Source organism: Aristolochia californica, unplaced genomic scaffold (assembly GCF_029961685.1).
Source record: "Aristolochia californica isolate CCGP_79_NKW_82.1479 unplaced genomic scaffold, dmAriCali1.0.hap1 SCAF_8, whole genome shotgun sequence".
In the NCBI taxonomy this organism is placed as follows: domain Eukaryota; kingdom Viridiplantae; phylum Streptophyta; class Magnoliopsida; order Piperales; family Aristolochiaceae; genus Aristolochia; species Aristolochia californica.
In genome coordinates, this window is record NW_027182279.1 from 5,687,656 (window position 1) to 5,711,508 (window position 23,853).

General features: G+C 39.8%; 1 protein-coding gene across 1 annotated transcript in view; it reads left to right on the plus strand.

The window, feature by feature from the left end:
- Nucleotides 1–6,072: 6,072 nt before the first annotated feature.
- The window catches only part of LOC137939115 (putative ribosomal large subunit pseudouridine synthase SVR1, chloroplastic), a 37,311-nt gene continuing 19,530 nt past the window's right edge, over nt 6,073–23,853 (plus strand). Inside the window, exons 1-8 of the mRNA XM_068784306.1 lie at nt 6,073–6,587; nt 6,983–7,062; nt 7,883–7,983; nt 8,265–8,337; nt 8,846–8,939; nt 9,037–9,085; nt 9,384–9,534; nt 9,667–9,723. Of these exons, the coding sequence (XP_068640407.1) occupies nt 6,113–6,587; nt 6,983–7,062; nt 7,883–7,983; nt 8,265–8,337; nt 8,846–8,939; nt 9,037–9,085; nt 9,384–9,534; nt 9,667–9,723 (1,080 nt within the window). The 5' untranslated portion in view covers nt 6,073–6,112. The remainder of the gene's footprint in view (nt 6,588–6,982; nt 7,063–7,882; nt 7,984–8,264; nt 8,338–8,845; nt 8,940–9,036; nt 9,086–9,383; nt 9,535–9,666; nt 9,724–23,853) is intronic.

Consider the following 23,853-nt stretch of genomic DNA (forward strand, 5'->3'; position numbering starts at 1 on the left):
AGAAAAATATATCAATTCTCCCTGATTTGAGGGCTTATTTATACATCTCTTTTATTTGGGATTATTGCTATATCTATGATATTTGGTTCAAGCTGGGATCACTGCCACTACCTCCCAGCTTGAGGGAGAGAAGTAGAAGAAGTACAAGAAAGAAGTATTTTATTTCATAGGTTGTGGATAAGTTTATGTGACCAAAATATTCAAGAAAAGGGGAGCACAAAAGATGAAGCTTGTGCATCTAAGAAAAAATATTTATATCAGGTTATGATTATCTCATGGGTCCTTCTACAAGGTTTATTATTTTGGTTCATGTTATATGTGTTGGAAGATGATCATATTATATTCAGCTGCAACTATTATGTCTCTTTGTGGGACATTATTATTGAAGAAGAGGCGACCTCATGTCATCATTTATTTTACCCCGTCAAAAAGATCAAAATTATTTGTGGTTGGGAGTCCATGATGGAGGAACTTCATCCCCGTCAAAAAGATCAAAATTATTTGTGGTTGGAAGTCCATGACGGAGGAACTTCATCCCTGTCAAAAAGATCAAAATTATTTGTGGTTGGAAGTCCATGACAGAGGAACTTATTATTACATCTATGTTACCCCCCCCTGTAATGGCTTTTATGTCTGCTACCACTTGAGAGTCGTTGTCCTGTGGAGGGACATGGTGGTGGACACTTCAGAGCAATGCCGATAGACACACTACCGATAGAAGACGAAGTGTGCCCTACATCCAGCATTAGGACTGGAGTATGAAGCAATGACTTACCGACTAGGAGTGATTTTTACTCTCACTTATATAATGTTGTAGGGCCTCAATGAAGGATGCAACAACTTGAGGGGGAGTGTTGGAAGATAAGTTCAATCCCACACGACCAAGGAAGGTCCACATATCTAAGATTATTATAAGATGGGCCACACGACCAAGGAAGGTTTACAAGATGGGCCCAAACCCATTAGAAGTAGGACCCACAATGATTACCATGAGCTGGCATCCTTATCACATCAGCTGGAAGATCAAGGACTCACAAAAGTATCTTTATCTTAGGGTCACGACCAAGAAGAGTTTTAGTTTGAGTTATGTTTGTCTTTTATCTATATTAAGTTATTTAATTATGTTAGGACTTATCTTTAATTGTTATAGTTTGGGTGTAATTGGGACAATGGTAGTTTTATTGTCATTGGACTCTACTACCTTTCTCTATTATAAATAGAGGTCCATGTACTTTGATTACAACAAGATATTGATGTCAATGAAGTATTTCACTTTTCCATAAATTCAATACAGTCTAAGCATGAGATTATACTATCTTAAAGGAAATATATCTTTGATCTACTAAAGGAGACAAGAATGATGGGGTGTAGATCAGTAGAAACCCCCATGAATTCAAATACAAAATTATTTGTAGGCACAGGAGAATATGTGGATATCGGGAAATACCAAAGACTTTTGGGAAAACTTATTTATCTTTGTGTAACACGGCCGCATATATAGTATGCAATAAGTGTGATAAGTCAATACATGCATAAACCGCAACTTATTCATTGGCAAGCATTGGAAAGAATATTACAATACTTGAAAGGAACTCCTGGAAGAGGGTTTCTTATAAGAACCACAATAACTTCAAAATAGAAAGGTTCTCAGATGCAGACTGGGTCGGATCCCCATATGACAAAAAATGTACTTCGGGGTATTGTACAATGGTTGGAGGAAACTTGGTTACATGGGGAAGCAAGAAGTAGAATATAGTTGCAAGGTCCAGTGCAAAAGCATAATACAGGGCCATGACACACAGTCAGTGAGTTTCTATGGATCAAGTCCCTTCTCACTGAACTGGGATTCTATAAAGGAGTTTTTATTATAATAATCAAGCGGTAATTCATATCACCTCAAATTTGGTCTTCCATGAAAGGACAAGACACATTGAGGTGAACTGCCACTTTATATGAGAAAAAAATCTAAGCCTACATATTATCCCTTAGACATATCTCTTCACAAGGACAAGTTGCCAACATCCACATGAAGCTAGCCACTCACAAAATTTTGTCCCTCCTCCCCCAACCTGAGGGAGTGTTAGAAGATGGGTTCAAGTCCACACCATGTCCGAAAGGGGTGGCATGATTGTAAATAAGGTGTCATCTCATAAGGATGACACAAGGGTGTAATTAGTCAAGGTAAACATGTCTACTTATATATTTTCTCATGTAAAGCTTGTAGCACTAAGGGCATTGTAGGTATTTAAATTCCTTTAAAAAACTATGAATAGAAGCCCTTGGCTAAAGGTAGAGCATCAAACTCTCTCATCTTCTCATAATTCGTGAAAGACTCTCTCCCTTAGCCTAAAGGCTTTCTTTCTCTCTTTTTTCCCTTCTCTCTTCTCTACCCAAGGTCTCTCTTTACTCTTCTCTTTTCATCTCTTCTTTTTTCCTTCTCTTCTCCCTCCCTTTGTTTGCTCAAGGTTCCAAGCATGGGGTCCTAGATTGAAGGGTAGGGGGTGGTATGCTGCTTACAAATGCTTACAAAAATCTTTTTGTATGGTCTGAAGCAATCTTTTGCAGGCTTGGTTTGACAAGTTTAGTGAAGCTATGCTTCGATTTGGGTTCACAATGTGCTTTGTGGATGATTATGTATTTGTCGACCATACTAATAAAGGTGTGGTGCTACTTACTATTTATGTGAATGATATTATTTTGATAGGTAGTGATACCGATAGCATTAGTCAAGTCAACCACAAGATATGCAATGAATTCAAGACAAAGGATTTGGGACTCCTGAGTACTTCCTTGGTATTGAAGTTCTACAGTTCAGACATGACATTATTTTATCACAAAGGAAATATAAGTTTGACTTGCACAAAGAGATGCCCCTATGGAGACAAATACAAAATTATGTCTTTGTTCTGGAGAAGATGTTGATGTGAGCAAGTACTAGAAACAAGTTGGGAAACTGATTTATCTCACCATGACTAAACCAAATATTTCTTTTACAATTAGTGTGGTCAATCAATATATGCATAAACCTTAGATTTCTCATTGGCAGGCATAGAAAAGAATTCTTAGGTACTTGAAAAAAGCACTAGGACAAGGGCTTCTATATAAGTGCCATGGTCATTTCAATATTGAAAGTTTTATCGATTTAGATTGTGCTAGATCTCCAGATGATAGAAAATCCACTTCAGGGTGTTGTACTCTAGTTGGAGGCAAGCTTGTTACTTGGAAGAGTAAAAAATAAAATGTAATTGCAAGATCCAATGCAAAATCAGAATATAGAGTCATGACATATGCGATAAGTGAGCTCTTATAGATTAAATCCCTTATGGCAGAGTTGGGATTCAACAAAGAAGGTCCAACAAAACTGTACTGTGACAATCAAGTTGCAATTCACATTGCCTCCAATTTGGTCTTTCATGAGAGAACTAAGCATATCAAAGTGGATTGTTACTTTGTGAGAAAAAAAGTTACAAGCAGGTATTATACGTCTTAAACATGTCTCATCTCACAGATAACTTGTTGATATCCTAACAAAATTAGTTAGCTCAAAATTTATCTCCACTACATGCACCAAGCTGGGGATATATGATGTCTTCTCACCACTAACTTGAGGGAGAGTGTTAGAAGATATAAACAACCTTGGGTGTCATTAATGTAATTATTTTATGATCTTTTGCCTTTTATTCACTCCTACTAAGGTGAAGTGTATACTTATAATTATATTATTATTGGCATCTGTAAATAAATCTTGAGGGGAAGGATTAGGATCCCAAGTTCACAACCCTAATCCTCCTCTCTTTCTCTCCAAAGTTCTCTCTCTCTTTCTCTCTTCCTCCTTAGTCGTCACCTTCTTCTCTTCTCTCTTCTCCTCCTCTCCTCCTCTCCTCCTCTCTGTCTTCCTTCTCTCTTTCATTATCTTACAGTTGAAAACCTTAGTGTTATGGAATCCTAAAAATCAACAAGTAGGAGCATAGAAAATTTATCAAGTTTGGGAATTAGCTCCCCCTTAATCCATGCACGTTAGGTTTTCAAGTTTATTTTAGTTTTGTGATTGATTAGGTCTTTTTTCCCCCTTGTTGTCATAGGGAAAAAGATAAGTGTGTAGAGAAAAGAGATTGGCTTTGAAAATTTCATAAAATTTTGTTGTATTACAAAACATGAATTAGAGAAAGTGGTCTGACTACAACATATACAATGTATGTGCAAAATGAGTCAACTCAGTCAACTAGCTTAATCCTAGTTCTCAGGTGGTGGCAGTGAAGCGAAGCGGCTCAGGATGGTCAGACCAAGGAGTGTAGTTGAAGTTGGCCTTCCCATTGCTCATGTTAACTGACCTTTAATTCTACTTGTGTAGCCATTAGCTTGTCCAGAGCCACCTTCAGATCTTCCATGGCTTCCTTTACCTGGTGGAAATATCGTTCGGATAAGGAAGAGGCATTGTCAGTACACTACCTCTTAACGAACTTGTATTATTGGGCTTGCAACTGTTTCAGACTGAGCTTGTCACCAGATCCCATTTCTTGAGTAGGTACCTTCCATTGACTTCTGCACTTAGCGAAACCAAAATTTTCAACCTTGATTTCACCAATTAATATCTTCTTCATCAGGTTGACACACTCATCCTCAGAAAGTTCCACTTTGAAGTAATAGAGGATGGTGGTGATCTATGTTGCAAAATGAATTTGAAATTAAGGACTTGGAAATGATTGTTGAATAATAATGAATGATTGGAAAATCAAGTGGTACAAGTTTAACACAAAATCAAGTACAATCAAAGATTTAAGAACAAAAAGATTGTACTTAGCTCTTATAAATGCAACACAATCAAGTGATGAATTTGAAAATTAAAGCACAAAATTCTTGCTAGGATAGGAAATATGACCTAACAATCAAAGATAATCAATTCTAGCACGGATAAAATCTAAGACAAGTAGAAATTTAAAAATAAAGTTATAGCATACTCAGCTTTTCTAGGAAACATGATAGATTTAGCTTAAGATTGTTAATCAGTCCTTTTTAAATCTTCCTTGTTCTTTTAGTTTGAAATTTTGTGAAAAAAATTCTTATAAAAGAGATCCAATGTTCCATTGGGTCTAGAAAAGGACTTTTTTATTATTTTTGTAAAATCCATTAAATGTTTAACCAACAATTGTAAACAAATACTTAAATTTTTTGGCTTGAGCTACTGAAGACAATGATAGACCACTAACTTGACTTAGACAAAACAAAACTCAAAATCAAGTCTTGTAGCTTTTTGGACCATCAACATTCAAGTACTCTTGGCACTATTTGAATACTGGGGAGGCTATTCAAACAAAATGGCTTTGTACCTTTCTCTTGAGGCACTACTCTTATGGACTAAGGACTATTCAAATAGTATGACTTATGTTTCTCTCTACTAATGTATTATTTAAACACTTGAACTACCACGCATTCCAAAAGCTATACAATTTGAATGCTCGATATACTGGTTGAATAGTCAGTGTTGCAAAAACATGAACTAGATTTAAAAATCTGTCCAAAACTTACTCAAGGCGTGTAGTTAGATCCAATTGTTTGTTATGATCAAAATCAAGTAGAATAAAGTTCTTGAAACCGACATGATGTCTTTGTAGCTTGGTAGACATTTTGATCACAATATATTATAGTAGTTCATGAACAATTTAGATGGAATTAGGGGATTGTAATCCCATCATCCAAGTCTATGTATTGGTGGTGGTTGCTGCCAGGACTCGAATAATTCAATAATGAACGAACGATGTAGAAAAAGAAAAAACCATTTTTGGCCACCAACAAAAACTGATTAATTTTTTTTTTTTTTTTTAGTCATTACTCTCCAAGAATGAAATGAACCCTTTTGTTGATTGTAACTCGTTCGGCTAGTTGGTCCAGTCAGTTTTTTTTTTAAACTGAAAATAATTTAGTTTTTACTTTAGAAAAAATATATTTGTTTACATTTTGTTTTTAGAAAAATCTAAATCTGTGTTAAAACGTCAGCAGTAAGATTCCTATCGCCGTGGCGCCTGCTGTTCAATACTTCCCGTTCTGTTTAAAACTTTAAAACAACAGAAAAATCTACCGGGAGCCGGTTCTCACCCACCAATCTCCACTGCAAATGGCCGCTGCAGCTGCCACCGTGGCGGCAACCTCTCTCTCGCTTTCGTCTCTGCACATCTCATCCACTCTGAAATCCTCTCGCAGCCTCCAGCGAGTCTCCCTTGTTCGTGCCTCAGCTTCTCCTCCTCTCACTTCTTCTCCGCATCGAGAATTCAACATCTCCTTCGGCGCCGGAACGAATAAACAGAACCTAAACTCCTCATCCGACAATGCAAGATTTCCGGGACGTCTTCTCATTCCATGGATCGTCCGCGACGAGGATGGTAATTTCAAGCTTTCATCAACGCCTCCCGCGCGGTTCATCCACGAAATGGCCATTACGAAGCCCGCTAAAACTTCCGCGAAGAAGAATAAGGAGTCCAAGGGGGTACACAGTTCTTCTGAGCCTAAGCACTCAAAGGCTGCACGAAGATTTTATAACGAAAATTTCAGGGAGCCGCAGCGGCTCAGTAAGGTTCTCGCCGCTGCAGGAGGTGAGAGGAAATATACTTTTTGAAAAAAAATGTTGGTTGTTTTGTTCACATGTCAAATTGAGGATGAGGAGAATGTAAAAGTCCATTCCTGGGTGATCTGTAGAATGTGCTTTTTATTTATATTTTAATTTCAAATCTGAAAAGTTATATCATGCCAGTTCATTCTACTTAAATTTTCTCCATAGAAAAGTGAAGTAACACTTTTAGGGGCTTTATTCACTTCCTTTCCTGGCTAAAACGAGAGAGTGAATTCCCTTGCTGAAGTGAATTTCTTCCTCTCTTTTCCTGTGCTCTTACTATTTTCGAGAAATTCTCTAGAGAGTGGATTCTTTATCCTACATATTTATAGAGAAGGTTTATGAGGTTACTTGTGTATTGCTTTTCAAAAATTTCAGTGGCATCAAGAAGGAGTAGCGAGGAGCTTATATTCGATGGTCAGGTGACTGTTAATGGGTCCATATGTAAGGCTCCTCAGGTAATGGGTAAATCCTCTTGTGTCTATTAATCAGATTCAATTTGATTCTTTTGTTTTCAATATTAAGGTATCCTGTTTCTTTGTCATATTTGCGTTTGTCATTTTTTCTTTGCCTTTCATATATTTTTATTCACTTTGTTTTCTGAATGCCTGGTCTCCATCTGCACTAAGGGGAATCTAGTGATTTTAAGAGCATAATTTCTATGACCCCAAACACCTGATCTATGCATTTTGCCAGCATATGAACAATACAAGTATGGCCTAGTGATAGTCCCACAATTGGTGGCATGGTCTAAAAGCTCTCTGACCATGTCATACCAAAACCTAGCTGGTAGAAAACAATCTTTTTCATCAAATGTTTAGATTTATCTCATTGGTTCAATTTGTGGGGTATCCTGTCTATCATAGCAACCCTTCAGCTGGATTTCTCTATGACTCTGGCACCCTTCAGTGTCTACCACCCTGTGTCTAATCATTCATGTACACAAGGAATGGATCATGAGTAACTCTTTACCTTTTTCTGCACTCAGAGTGAACTTCATATTATTTAAAAATAGACAAGACTATCTTAATATGCATAGCTTTAAAGTGTAAGCTATAGCTTTGTTCCATGTTTTGTTTGGTTTAACATTTGGTATTATTCTAAATGCCGAACCAGATACTCCAATGCCTCTGTGAGATGTCTGCAATGAATGTTTATTATTTGAATATAATCACCTCTGGTCTACATTATGTTTTATCATTTAGAGTATAAGAAGAAGATTCCATGTACTGGGGAATATTTTTATAAAACTACAGTTCTACCAATGATGATATGCAGACTCGAGTTGATCTTTGCAAGGATATAATATACGTTAAAGGGAGTCGCCTACCTAAGAAGCTGCCTCCAAAGCTGTATTTTGCCCTGAATAAGCCGAAAGGGTTGGCTCCAGTCTCCTATCCTTGACTCTTTAGCTTCACATTTCAGCATTTCCTTGAACACAGTTTTGATTTACACCCACACCCACACCCACACCCACATACACCCACACTCTCTGTCTTCCTCACACACACACATACACATACATACACACACAAACATCTTTACTTCTTTGTATTCTTCCACCTCTACTTTGCCTTCCATCTTTTGTTTGCCAGCCTTTCTTTTACGTTATCTTTGTCTGTTTTCTTTAATGGAGCTCTTGATCTTATTGAAACCTTAGGTACATCTGTTCAAGTGGGGAGAAAGAGTCTAAGTGTGTAACTTCCTTATTTGATGACTATTGGAAGACTTGGGTATGAGTGCTTTTGAATCTCTGTCGTTTTAGATTTTTCATTTTTTTCCACAAGAATAGTCTTGGTAGGGATTTCTAGAAAATTTATTATTTATTACATTTATTTAAGAGGTTTGTGGAGACAGCACTGACATATAGAACTTCCAATGCTTCTTTCTCGTGAAGTGTATCACATAAACATGTGTTTATTGGTGCACCCCTGACACTATAACACTCTTATTCTCTGAAATGACAAAAAAAGCAGATGAACCTGATGCAAAATTCAAGTAGAATTTTTTTGGGTGATTTCATACTAAGTGCTTATTGTACTTATTTATGGTCAATTATGAGGTAGTCAGAACTGTGGATTCAACTTGTCATACTTCAGATCAATCACTTTACCTTTGATAAATACAAAGAAAGAATACAGATGACAGACCAAAGGGAGGAGCAGATTTGATTTTTTTGATTATTTTGAGTACTTGCATTCAATATACCTTGCTGGTAACATTATAAGGTTTTCTTTTCAGAATAAAACAAATCGAGGTTTGCCAAAGCCTCGGTTGTTCACTGTTGGTCGGCTTGACGTTGCCACAACCGGCTTGATCATAGTTACAAATGATGGTATCATTTGTTTACGCATTGATTTCCCTTTTTGTTCTGAAGAGTCTGGTTTGAGGGAAAATTTGTGTTATTCATTTTCTAAGCTTATTCATGGCAGGGGATTTTGCTCAAAGAGTTGCACATCCTTCCTCTGGACTGTCGAAGGAGTAATTCCCTGCCTTTTGTGCTTTATTCATACAATGTTAGGTTACTGGAAGTATACTAAATTTGAAAAGTTCATTAGGTTTCCAAATAAAGTTTCCTACTACTCATTGACTAGTCAAAGATTAAATGTGATACAAAACTGTTGGCTAACAATATTTTTGTTTTTTTTCTTTCTGTGGATGTAAATTCTTGACAACTGTAAAGTTTATTCAAGGCCAGTGGTTGTGTTACAACTCTGGTGTTTTATTTTTTCACAAATATGTGTATTTACTCTGGAGTTACTCAAATTTAAATTTTCAGATACATTGCAGCCATTGAAGGTAGTGTCAGCAAACGGCAGTTGACTGCTGTTAGTGAGGGTGTTGAAATTGATGGGGTCCACTGCATGCCAGAAACTGTGGAACTGCTGCCAGCACAACCAGATATATCAAGGCCTCGACTTCGTATCGTGGTATTCCACTTTGTCCTTAATTCTAACAAAAATACCAGGAATTTATTTTTTTCATTTTTTGTATGGATGAATAGAACTTGGATATTCTATTGTTTGCTTAAGTGAAACTATGGTTACATTTATTTGGTTCAGGTTCAAGAAGGGAGAAATCATGAAGTACGTGAACTAGTAAAAAATGCAGGACTTCAGGTTTGCTGTGCTTGCCTTGTAGGCTTGACTTGTTTTAATATTCCACTGGTTGTGTGTATTGACTTGTTTTAAAAGGAGTCTACTTCGGAAGAAATTAAGAAGTTTTTCCTTGGCACCATAACTTGTGAGATTGAATTCTCTACACTTATCTAACTTGTGTATTTGTTAGCCTTCTCGTCTAACTACAAGCTTGAGGAATTGGAAAATAATGAAGCTATCAACCCATGAAAGTTGATAGTGAGCTAATGATGCGATCGGAAGAGAGGGACCTGCGCATAAGATTGAGCTTCCTCTTCCCACGAGGGGCACGGGGCATTCTTCTGACTGCAAAACCTCCCTCCTCCTCGTCCATCTCTTCAGGAGGGACACGACCTAGATCACGGAAGAGATCACTCAGCCTCAGAGAAACAACAGTAGAAGCAAAAGCAGGCTCAGCAAGCAGCGGATGAAGAAGACCTGGGTTGGCAAACCGTCATCAGCCGAATGTCCCGACGAAGAATACGGCTAAACGATGATCCTAATTTCGAATTTAAAAATGGGAACGCTTCGATTTCCCTCAGGCGAATGAGAGAGAAGATTGGCGAAATCATTCGCATTCTCACCAGATCTGGCCCGAAAAAATCCTTTATTTCCATCCCAATCCAAGCAGCGAATGCCTTTGTCGCCACCTTTGACAAGATTCAGGCTGACAAAATTGGCAGAGGATTCAGGCGATCCCTTCTCACGGGAGACCTGGAATTTCAAGTCCACACCCAATATCACAGAGGACAGATCGAATGTGTCATCACTCAGCATCAAGGAGCTCTGGTCATGGGTATGCTTTTCCTCCTACAAAACTCCGGTTATGGACTTGGCCGAGAAACCTTGCATAAACCAAAACTCCCCCCTCCACCTGACTACACTCCAGAAAATACTCAAAACCACCCACTTACATTCCCTCCCCCCCCAAGCCAAGCCATGCCTGAAGGAGTGCATCGGATGTCCCAAGCGACAATCATCTCTGTCCACACAAACCGCAACTCTGGCCAGCATCCCAGTGGAGTTATGATGCAAGCACACCATCGAGTGCCTCACGAGCATTTTCGGTGAGCTCCTCTGGGCAGAAGAACAACTCACGACTCTTGAGTTGGAGAAACTCTTCCTCCGGCCAAACACCCCGGTAAGTGGTACTCAATATGTGAATCTCATCTCCGGCAACACCTCCCTGCCATGATCCCTAACTTGATAGGTTCCAAACTAAGTCCAACTCAGTCCGGGTTAACTCAACCAAACTCTGAGTTAACTCTGATCTGAACCGAACCTGAGTCACACAAGGACCAAGCAACCAGGGTGACTCCGGAATCTGCAGGGACAACTGTCCCAAACCAAAATTCGAAATTCAAAAATTCGCATATCTTGAAACTCCCTGCTGCAGTACTCTCAGACCTGAACCTACCTACCACAACACCCATCTGGCCGCTGTCAAATCACACCTCGAAATTACTTCACACCTCGGGCAGATCGCCCATCATCCTTCCTTTAGCCTCGGCCAAACAACCTGCCCCGAAGCAATCAACTTTCGTTCAATCTTCCACTTTACCTCCAATTGTCAGACCAGCCTCCATCTTGTCGCCCACTTTGGTCAGATCACCTGACATATCCCCCCCGGAAAGTGCACCCATACCAACTGTCTTCACATCGCCCCCCTTCAGTTCGTCACCCGTCAGGCCCCCCTTTAGTTCGCCGACTGTCAGTCGACCTAACAGCGTACACTCCCCAAAAAATCAAACCTGCAATCTCAAATCCCGTACCACACCTCTGACACCATACTTACACGTCCACCCAAACACGTCTCCCCCTCGAAAAGCGCACTCATACCAACTGTCTTCACATCACCCCCCTTCAGTTTGCTGCCTGTCAGTCGATCTGACAGCGCACACTCCCCAGAAAATCAAACCTACACTCTCAAATCCCGTACCGCATCTACTCTGACACCATACTCACACGACCACCCAAACATGTTACCTCTTCTCCCGTCTTCACCTATCGAGTCTCCCCACGTAAGCCCATCGCCTGTCAGAAGCACTGCCCAAATTCAAGAAAGCCTTTTTACCACATCTCCCTCAAAATCCTCCCCAAATTGTTGCTCTCAATCCCGAGACATTTCTCGGGCCCCGCCAACCATTGCCACTCCTATGCATATTCCTTCAGCCACCACACCAGCCCCGATGCGTACCTTGAACCCCATTCCTTCTTCTTCCTCGACTTTTGCGTTACCCTCCCTGATTCCAAGAAATTTCCTTTCCTAGACAAATCACGCCCCCCATGCTCTATTCAGATCCTTACCTCTTCCATCTTATTTCTTGTCACGTGCCCCCCGAAAAGCCAAATCTCCATTTCTCCTCCCCTACCATCATCTCACTCTCACCCTAGTCTTGTCAATGGATGGGAGCTATCACTCGCTGCCCCTGCCACCTCGAACCACTGAAGCACCAACTCCCCAAAAAATCATCTCAATGCGTCCTATAGGAACCCCACCCACCCCTCTGTCTCCTATTAAAATAAACGAATGGTCCATGTTTGGATCATTCTACGAAGCTGATCAATGGGGCTCAAACCCCTAAGACTCTCCCAACCTCATTGAATGGCACGGTTTTCTCACCCCGCCAATCAAAGCTTTGCCAAATTGTATAAATAGCCTCCCTCCCCTCATTCTTTGTCCTACCCCCTCAGCAACTATCAGACCAAAGTCCCACGACCCAATGGAATCTTCAAGTTCCAAAGGAAAAGCTCCCGTCTCCTCCCTAAGCCCCAATGGCAAAGCCCCCACCTCGCCCTCAAGCTTTAAAGGCAAAAACTCCACCCCCCCTTCAACTGTCCCATCCTCCCACAAAAAAAAATCTAAGAAACCTCCTATCACTCTGTTTGCTCACACTTACTCCAGAAGGAGGAAGACGAACAAAGGAAAAAAAAAGAGCCCGCCACCCCCCACCTAACTGGCCAACTTCGCTCAAATTGCTCAGACTGATGCCCAAATGGACTTCATCCGATTCGTCAAAGAGCAAGAGCAAGAGTTTCCTTCGCAGGAGTTCGAGGAAATTACCAAATTAGCGTGGGAATTCTGCAAATATTTCCACGACAATCTCTTATGCCCGGAGGAGGATATCTCCCCACCCGCCCCAAAATGATTGTTCTTTCTTGGAACGTCAGAGGAATCGGATTGCGCTCGAAACGTGCTATCATCAAAGCATCCCTTTTTGAATATAAGCCTAGCATTGTAATTTTGGTTGAAACCAAACTACAGTCTTTTGATAATTTTATTGCCCAAGAATTATGGTATGATCCTACCCTGAATGGGCAAAAGTTGATGCTGTTGGGCATTCTGGAGGTATTTTTGTCCTCTGGAACCCGAACTCTGTTGAAGCCGTTATTTCTCATCCTAGTCTTTTTTCCATTGGAATTCAATTCTGAGACCTTTCACTGGGGATTTCTTGGGCTCTGGCTGGTATCTATGGGCCAACCCGCTTCTGCTATTGTGCATCGTTTTGGGAAGAAATCCTCCTTGCCCAACTCTGGGATCTGCCCTGGCTCCTGGCTGGGGGTTTCAACGCCATCCTCCAATGCTCCGAAAAAATCCCTCCTGCCATTCGAACCACCTCCAATATGCGAGCCTTCTTGGACCTCGTGAGCAGTCTGGAACTTTCCGAAATACCTCTCTCAGGAAAAAAATTCACGTGGTCAAATGGCCAGAACCCCCCTGTCTTCTCCAAATTAGATCGTTTTCTTGCCAATAATGAATGGCTCCAAAATTTTCCTTACTCTACTGGCCAAGTTCTTAATAAAATTGGGTTTGATCACTGGCCAATCCAAATCAATACCCATCCTCTTGCTTGGGGTAGATCTCTGTTTTGATTCGAGAATTCGTGGATCCTCTCCGATTGTTTCACCTCCAATGTTGCTGGATGGTGGCAAGAGCTCTGTCAACACCCTAACCCGGGCTGGACGCTCCCTTTGAAACTCAAAGCTCTGAACTCAAAAATCCGCCAATGGTCCCTCATCCAGCGCGCTGCTGCTGTTTCTCAGAAAAATTTGATCTGCCGCCGTTTATCTGAGTTGGATCTCCTCGAAGAGCAAAGGTCCCTTTCTTCCCTTGATGTGTCTCTTAGAAATAATTTAAATCTTGAACTGTAAAATATTTTGCGAAATGATACCATGTACTGGAAGCAGCAAACTAGATTTCGTTGGCTGACCGAGGGGGATGGAAATACTAAATTTTTCCATGCTGTAGCCTCGGCCAGAAGGAGGGTTAACCATATCACCTCTCTCCGTCAGGGGGACCAGGTGACCACGGATAGCCCTGCTATGGCTAACATTCTTGTGAAGTTCTTCACAGATCTTTACTCTGAGGAGTGCTTCAACCATCCTACCCTTTACCAACTTGATTATAAGCACATTTCTTGTTTGGATGCGGACTTTTTGGAACGGCCGTTCAGTATTGAGGAAATTGAAGTTGCTTCTCTTGGCCTACCGAAAGATAAAGCTCTTGGTCCAGACGACTTCAACGGTGAGTTCTATCAAAAATTCTGGGAGGTCATAAAAAATGATGTTTTTGCTTTTGTTTGAAATTTTCATCAAGTTGGCATCACTCACAAGGCTGTGGGTGCTTCTTTCATAGCCCTTATTCCAAAAAAAGCTAACTCTCCCTTGCCTCAAGATTTTCGGCCCATTAGTCTCACCACAAGTTTTTACAAAATCGTTGGACGAATTCTTGCCAATCGTCTGAGGTTCCTCCTTCCCAAAATCTTCAGCCCTAGTCAAAGTGCCTTTATACGTGGCCGAATTATCCTTGATTTTGCCATGGCAGCACATGAACTACTGGATTCCTTCAAAAATTCGAAAAAGCCCAGATTTGTCTTGAAACTCGATTTTGAAAAAGCATTTGATCGTGTGAACTGGAAACTTGTTGACCAGCTTTTTGATAAGATGGGATTTGGGACACGTTGGAAATTTTGGATGAGGAGCTGCATTTCGAATGTATCATATTCTGTGTTAGTTAATGGTAAACCTTGTGGGTATTTTAATGCCACAAGAGGTATTCGGCAAGGGGACCCTTTGTCTCCGTTCATCTTCACTCTCATTGCTGAACATCTTGCTTCTATGGTCCGTCTTGCAAAAAATTCTGAGCGGCTGAAATCCATCTCGGATGATCCAACTCAAGATATCTCCCTGCTTCAATTTGCCGATGATACTATTCTCTTTGGGGAAGGTACTTTAGTAGAAATTTCTCATATTAAAGCCTTGTTAAATTTATTTGAACTCTCCTCTGGTCAGAAAGTTAGCTAGTTAAAATCTTCACTCACTGGCTTTAATATTGATCCTACTGTGTTAAATTCCATGGCTCATTACTTGGGATGTAAAATTGCTACGCCTCCCTGTTCATATCTGGGGTTGCCTTTATCATCTACGTTGCCCTCCAAAAGCTCTTGGCATCCGGTTATTGACCGTTTGGAAGGACGTCTGGTGACTTGGAGAGGAAGATTTTTATCCAAGGCTGGTAAACTTGTTCTCATTAAGTCCTGTATGCATGGAATTCCTTCCTATTTCCTTTCCCTTTATCGATGCCTTGCCTCTGTTTGCCAAAGAATTGAATTGCTCAAAAGAAAATTCCTGTGGGGAGGACCAAATGGGGAAAGGAAATACTCTCTGGTGAAATGGGCTGAGGTATGTAAAACAAAATCTCTTGGTGGGCTTGGTGTTCGGGATACTATCATTACAAATTCAGCATTGATACTTGAATGGATTTGGAAGTTTAACTTATTTCCTGAATTAATTTGGAGGAAATTGGTTGCGGCAAAAGCAAATAAACTGTTAGGTTGGTGGACTGAGGGTGGGCGATGTAATAGGTTGTCTCCTGTATGGAAAAAAATTGTAAAGTTATTACCTGCTTTCAAATCTGCTGTAAAATGTTACTTTGGCACGGGATTTGTGACAAGATTTTGGACCGATTGGTGGACCGGCGCACACAGTTTCAGCAACAGCCACACCTTGATTTCAAATCTGGCAAGAAATATTGAAGCTTCTATTTCGGACCTGTGAACTGATTCAGGAGGGTGGAACCTAAATCTCCGAAGATCACTTTCTGATACTGAGGCCTTGGTAGATTCTGACCTCATTACCATGCTCTCTTCGGTAAGTCTAAAAAATTCGCCAGATACTCTTATTTGGATGCCCAACACGAAAGGTAATTTTTCAACTTCCACTGCTTATTACTTCCTAAGCTGTCCCAACCATCCACAAATCAACCATCCAGTTGCCATTGCATGGACTCTGCATGCTCCCCCACGTGTTAAATTTTTTATTTGGACTGCATGTTGGAACAAAGTCCTTACTTCGGACACCCTAATTCGAAGAGGTGCCCATGTCCCAGACCCTCTTTGCCTCTTTTGCCAAACTTCTTCGGAGACAACCACCCGCATCCTTTTACATTACGAGTATGCCTATTTTTTGTGGACCAGCCTGCTAAACAAAATCAGTTTCCAATTCTGTTCCTCTCAAAATCTCCCCTCAACCATCCTCTCAATTACAAATACTAGCCTTCCAAAACTCGGGAAATTATTAATATCTTGTTGTGTGGGGCATCTTATTTGGGCATTATGGAAAGAAAGGAATAATCGAAAATTCAATCTAAAGTCTATTTCTAGAGAAACAATGGTTGAAAAAATTACTTGTCAAGTTACTACGTGGATCTTATTGCTTAAGAAATTCCGTGATTTTCGAGGATCGAACTTTCGGGAGAATTGGCGAATAATTGCTGGAATGTCCTATCCTGCTCACCCCCCTAATATGGCGATTTGGTCCCCTCCCCCTATTGGCCATTTTAAATTGAACTTTGATGGCAGCGCGTATGGATGTTCGGGCCCTGCAGGTTTCGGTGGTGTTGTTCATGATGAAAATGGAGTTCTTCTCTTTTCCTATGGTGGGCCAATTGGAAATTCGGACTCTACAACTGCTGAATTATTCGGATTATTTAATGGACTTCGTATTTTCAAAAGTCGTCTTTCTGGGCCCCTTTGTATTGAAGGTGACTCCAAAATTGTTATCAATTGGTGCGCAAAGAATGAGCGTCCTCTTGGGCGGCATTGGACATGTTTTACGATATATATAATTTAACTTCTACTTTAAATTGTAAATGGAATTATATTCCTAGATCTGCTAATCATTTAGCTGATGCTCAGGCTAAATTAGACGTCTCTCTCCAATACCTTGTTGTGGAAGGAGGCCTTGTTTAGCAAGGTATTGTAATCTTCATCTTTCTTAATACACCTTACACATCTTATTTCAAAAAAAAAAAAAAACTACAAGCTTGAGGATTCCTGTTGTTCATTTTAACCCATGGGAAAGTGAAATATCAAGTTCATCAAATGAAGTGATACTGTGGTTCTCTGGAGGCCATTTTTGTAACCTTCTGAAGCTTCTCCACGTTTTGCCTTTAGATAGCCCTTTGAATTCTGGGATGAGAATTTGGAAGGTGGTTCTCACATGAAAGTAGTAATGCATTGTCTGAGGAGCATTTCTTTGTGCCTCATAGGATTTAGTCCACTCTTCTGATCTTTTCTAGTAATCTAGAACTTTCATGACCAGTAGTGTTGGTCAAACTTTATTGTGAACATTATTCTGAAGGTGATTATAAAGGTTGGCTGGATGAGTATTGCAGAAGAATAATGATTTGTGTCTTGTGAAAGTGTACCTCGATTTTTGAACATTTAGATGTGGAGGTTGATCTAGGTATCAATTTCAAAGTTGGTTAAAAATGACAAGATCAATTTCCAGCTCTGATTGAAAAGTTTGTATGTACATCTCAAGGTACATATGTCATTGCTTTTTCAGAAAACAAGTTTCTTACATGATGATACCCTCAGTGTTAACATAGCTCTTCATATCTTGGGCCTTTAGTTCACCATTCAAGCTTCTCATTGTGTCAAGAGCTGCTACTTCATGACATGTCCAAAAGAGCATCCTGTCTACCTCTTTTTTCTTTTTCTTTTTAAATGTTTTTAAAAGCTAGTAATTGAGTTAAAGAAGAGAAGAAATAAAGAGAGGAAATAATGAGAAGAACTGCCGTAAGATGAAGCAGGCTTCATTAGCTATTCAGCATGACCCCTATTCAGGTTTTATTAACACTCGAGTGAATAAAACAGAAAAAACAAAAAAGGCCCTCATTACATGCGTCAGTTAAAGGCTCCTTCCTATGACCATATAACTCTTTAAAATAGACTAGCACCTACTAATGATGAAGTAACTACCCTTGAGAAAGCCTTTTATTGTGTGATTTTGGGTGGAAAACATAGTAGTGAATAAAAGTGAGAAAGAAACGACACCTACTAAAGCATCAACACTTAATATCCATTCTACTCCTACCAGATCTAACACCCCAAGAGGTTGTAGAGGGGGTGGACTAGGTCGTGGTTGTGGCTGTGGTGATGGGGGTGATTTGGGAGAAGTAATCATTTTTCAGACAAATGTTGTGATAAATTTGGAAAACCAGCATGGGCAAACTCTAGTTCTGCTACAAATGAGAAAGTTTCAAACAACGAAACTCAAGGAGAAATTCAATAGTTACTTCAGTGCTTAAGTCAATTGACATCCACACATCATCCTTCACGAATCAGGACACTGGATCTTCGTCCAAAGCAAGTGCCACGATGGTAAATTCAGGTATGATTGCATTACATCCGTCCTCTACTCCATCCCGGATCATTGGTTCTGGAGCGTCCACACATATGTTAGGTAGGCCTACTTTGTTTTCATTAGTTCTTCCTTCACAAACTTACCGCATTGTCACCTTGGTGGATGGGTCCTATTCCAAGTCCTTAGTGAGGGAGTAGTCCGAACCACTCTACATATATCCTTGTCAAATGTCTTATTTGTTCATAAATTTCTGGTTAACCTTGTCTATTAGTAGCATTACTAAATCTTTGAACTATTCTATAACCTTTTACGCTACTTCGTGTGTTTTTCAAGATTTGCGAACAAAGAAAACGATTGGTTCCAAGCATAAGAAAGGTGGGATCTATTTGCTGGAGGACGTGAAGGTTCCAAAAGCTCTGGCTTTATCAACACATACTTTACCGTATTTGTAGCATTTGTGCTTGGGGCATTCATCTACAGCTACGCTTTGCCACTTTCTTCTTTCTATGTTGTCGGATTTGTCTTTCGAATGTGAATCATGTCAGATTGGAAAGCATCATAGCATTTTCTAGTTAGTTCGAGTTACAGTATTAGTCCTTTTGAATTGGTTCATTCAAATGTATAGGGCTCATGTAGAGTCCCATGTATTTTTTATTTTAAATATTGTGTCCTTTATGGATGACTTTAGTAGAGTGACCTGGGAGTAATTCCTTCAGGAGAAATCTCAAGTTTTTTTATGTATTTACCAAGTTTTTCAATGAAATAAAAACCCAATTTGGAACATCTATCCGCATCTTTCGTACTAATAATGGTTTAAAACTTAATGGAAAATTCAAATCATTTTGTGAATTGCCTTGTATTATACATCAAATTGTATATGCCTACACCTCTCAACAAAATGGGGTGGCTGAATGCAAAAATAAGCATCTATTCCAGGTCACGTGTACTTTGTTATTTCAGACGAATGTTCCATGTTGTTTTGGGGTGATGCGGTTCCTACCTCTTCTTAATTAATCGTTTGTTATCCTTTGTTCTATAGGGAGAGTCCCTATTGTGGTCCCTGTAGAACTTAGGATGCCATGAGAAGAACTTTAGATCAACGAGGAAGAAGAAGAAGAAGAGAGGAGAGGAGAAGAAGAAGAAGAATGTAGGAGAGAGTTTGGATTAAGGGAAGAAGGGTTTGTGTCAAATAAGAAAGAGGAAGGCTGGATGAATTTGTGGAAGAAGAGGAAAGGGCTTCAATGCTCTACCTTTTAGCCAATGCCTTTATTTATAGTTTTACAATGCCCTTAGGGCTACAACTTGATAAAACAAAAGACATAAAAGGAACACATATTTACACCTCTATGCCATCTTTATGGAAAGTACCATATTTTACACATATGCCACTCCTTTGATGTGTGGGCTTGAGCCCATCTTCCAACACTCCCCCTCAAGCTGAAAGAGAAAAGACATCATAAATACCCATCTTGCCACATATAAAAGATAGGATTTTAGATGTAACGGGTTTAGTGAGAATATCAACTACTTGCTCTTGAGATGAAATATGTTTGAGGGAGATTATTCTTGCTTGAAACTTCTCTCGTATAAAGTGACAATCCACCTCAATATGTTTAGTTCTTTCATGGAAGATTGGATTTGAAGTATTATGAATGGCTGCTTGGTTATCACAATGTAGACCCATGGAACCTCTTTTATAAAATCCTAATTCGGTAAGAAGGGTCCTAATCCATAAGAGTTCATATCTCTGTATTTTGCTTCGACGCTAGATCTTGCAACCACATTTTGCTTCTTACTTTTCCATGTAACCAAGTTCCCTCCAACAAGAGTTCAATATCCCGATGTAGATTTCCTATCATTAGGTGATCCAACCCAATTTGCATCTGAGAAACCTTCTATGTTTAAGTGCCCATGTTTTTTATACAACAATCCTCTTCCTGGAACTCCTTTTAGGCATCTTAATATTCTCTCTAAGGCCTGCTTGTGGGTAATTTGCAGTTTGTGCTTGAATTGACTCACCATACTTACAATATATGATATGTTCAGCCTAGTTACCATGAGATAGATCAATTTTGCCTCGAGTCTTTGATATTTGTCAATATCAATATCTTCTCCAGTCGTGGAACACAATTTTACATTTGTATCCATAGGTGTGTCAACTGGTTGACAACCCTTCATTCATGTTTCTTCAAGGAGATCCAAAAGATATTTCCGCTGAGACAATATTATCCCATGCTTGGATTGAAGAACTTCTATGCCCAAAAAATATTTAAGCATACCAAGATCTTTAGTTTTGAATTCCTGACTTATCATATTCTTCACTTCTTGTATGCTCTGAGCATCATCACTGGTTAATATAATATCATCAACCATTTAATAAAAAAAAGATAATATCATCAACATATACAACCAATAATACTTTCCCTTTGACAATATCTTTAAAATATACTGAATGATTGACCGAGCACCGATGAAAACCAAACCGTAGAAGAGCTTGACTAAATTTATCAAACCAAGCCCGCAGGGAGTGTTTAAGCCCATATAAAGTTTTTTTAACCGGCATACTGACTCCCCCTCAACCACATAACCAGGTGGTTGAACCATATAAATTTTCTCACGTATATCACCATTTAAAAAGACGTTTTTGACATCCCATTGATATACAAACCATGATGAGTTAGCAGCAATAGTTAAGATGATACGTACCGAATTCAATTTGGCATTAGGAGAGAAGGGCTCCTCATAATCTATCCCATAACACTGAGTATAACCTTTTGTAACGAGTTGAGCTTTAAGACGAGCAACCGATCCATCCGGGTTATGTTTCACCAAAAACACCCATCTACAACCGACCAGTCTTTTATCTTTCAGAAGTGATGCTAAGGACCAGGTTTGATTTTCATATAAGGTGTGCATTCATAGCCGCCTTCCATCCTGGATGCTTTAGGGCCTCCTGGTACGACTATAGAATGGAAGTAGAAGAAAGAGAAGCAAGGAACTGAAAGCATTCGGAAGACAAGTGAAATATCCAAAGTAGTACAGGATCGGCGTTCATTTCTTAAAGCAATAGGTCTAGTATCAAATTCAGGCCCAAACATAGGAGGAGAAGGACTTACATCTAGTGGATCCGACAACTCCACAAGTGAAGGTACGGCCGGTGTGTTAGGGGGTGGATTAATATCAACATTGAAAGGCACAAGCGGACACGGAGTGGTAGAAGGAAATGTCCATCCTGAAGGAGCATCATGGAAGGAGTAGGAGGTGTTCTCAAAGAACGTCACATCCCGAGAAACGAGCATCCTCCGAAGGGTAGGATTGTAACAGACATAACCTTTTTGGGTGTGAGAGTACCCAAAAAAATACACCTCATAGACCGAGGATCAAGTTTATTTTTTTGTGGGGAAGTAACATGAACAAAACATGTACATCCAAACACTTTAAGAGGAAGAGAAAATGGATCTTCACCATGAAATAAAACAGAGTAAGGAGTTTTATTATGAAGAACCGATGAAGGTAATCTAATAATAAGAAAACATGCCGTAAGTATAAATGAGGCCAATAAAAATGGGTACCTTTATGGAGTAGAGGAGGCCCCGAACAACTTCTAGAAGGCGACGATTCTTCCTTTCAACAACACCATTTTGTTGAGGGGTATAGACACATGATGTTTGATGGATAAGCCCATTATGCTCACAAAATGATTTGAATTCATTAGACAAACATTCCTTAATCTGACCTAAGGATTTGAATTTTCTTCCCAAATTGTGTTAATACCATAGCATGAAAATTTTTAAACAGATGAAGAATTTCTGAATGTTCTTTAAATAAATATAAACAAGTCACTCGGGTAAAATAATCAACAAAAGTGACAAAATATTTAACTTGAGACACATAAAGGTCGCCATACATCAGAATGTATTAACTCAAAAGGAGCAACACTTGTAGTTGTAAGACAAAGAGAATATGTACTCCTAATGTGTTTACTTAATTGACAAACTTCACAACTGAAAGTAGAAAGTACTTTTAAAGATGAAAGCAAAGAACAAAGTGAAGAGGTAGATAGATGAACAAGCTGGTTGTGCCAAAGTAGGGCCTCGGATGTAGTGGATGATAGGGCAGCTAATTGTGGAAGAGTGAAGTAGTACAAGCCTCCCTTTTCATTGTTGCCACCAATCACCCGCTTCATAGTGAGATCTTGAAATATACAAGAAGACGGTGAGAAGGTGACAGAGCAATTCAAATGTTTTTTTTAATTGACTAACAAAAAGCAAATTTAAAGGAAATTGAGGGACAAACAAAGCATCTTGAAGAGGAATAGACGAGATAAGAGAGGAGGAACCTTTGCCAAGGACCTTGGTTTGGGTACCATTAGCAATAGTAACGAATTTCTGAGGAAGACAAGGAGATAATGACTAAAAAAAGTGTTTGTTACCTGACAGATGTTCGGAGGCCCCGGAGTCGATGATCCAAGAGGAAGAGGAAGAAAGCATACCTGAGGCAATAGTGGTAGCAACAATAGATAATGGAGGAATGGAGGATTCCATTAAGGACTTCATCTTCTGAAATGCAACATAGTCTTCAGCAGTGAGAGTCACATTTCCGGAGTGGGAGTCAGCCTTTTCTTCACGTTTCTCAACATTAACAAAGATTGGGTTAGCCGTGGCCCAATCAGGCTTGCCATGAAGTTTCCAGCATGTTTTCACAAGGTGGTTCTGACCACCATAGTAAGTGCAAAGTCAAGGCTCAGTACGGGAATTATTCGGACCTGTTCGACCACCTCTATTTTCTGCCCCCTCTAATATTTCTGCACCGTCCTCGGTATGAGGATGATGTGCCCCGATTGCCGGAGAACGTAGCCGATGGAGCATCAATAGGAGGGGAGGGATTAGGGATCCGTAGTAACGTAGCACTAATGTCATCGAAGGATGGAAGAGCGGAGGAACTTAGAAGCTGGGTCTTTGCAACCTCTAGGTAAGGCTTAATATTTGACAAGCAAATAGCTGCTGCCAAGGCCTCTTGTTGTTGTTCTTGAACAACAATGTCATTGGAGTATGACTGAGCTATTTTCCATTCTTGGAGAAGGCCCCGAAATCGGGCCAAAAACTCATGAATGTTTTCTCCGTTTTTAGTATGCAACATACTTTGTAAGACATCATATACTCTTTGTAAGGAGGCAGTACTCGAGTAGAGCTTAGCACAAGTGTCCCAAATGTCCTTGGCTGTTTCCAAGTGGACCACATTGTTAGCTACATGCTCTTCCATGCTATTGATGAGTCAACTGATAACTATGTTATCATTTTTAACCCACTTGTGGTAGACTTCATTTTCTTCATCAATCGGAGGAGGGATTTTGATAACATCACTTAGAAGGTCACGAGTAATGAGAACCCTCCGTACTGATTGTGATCAACTAAGGTAATTGGAGAGACCTCTTAGTGGAATCGTAGTAATGCGGAGTATATC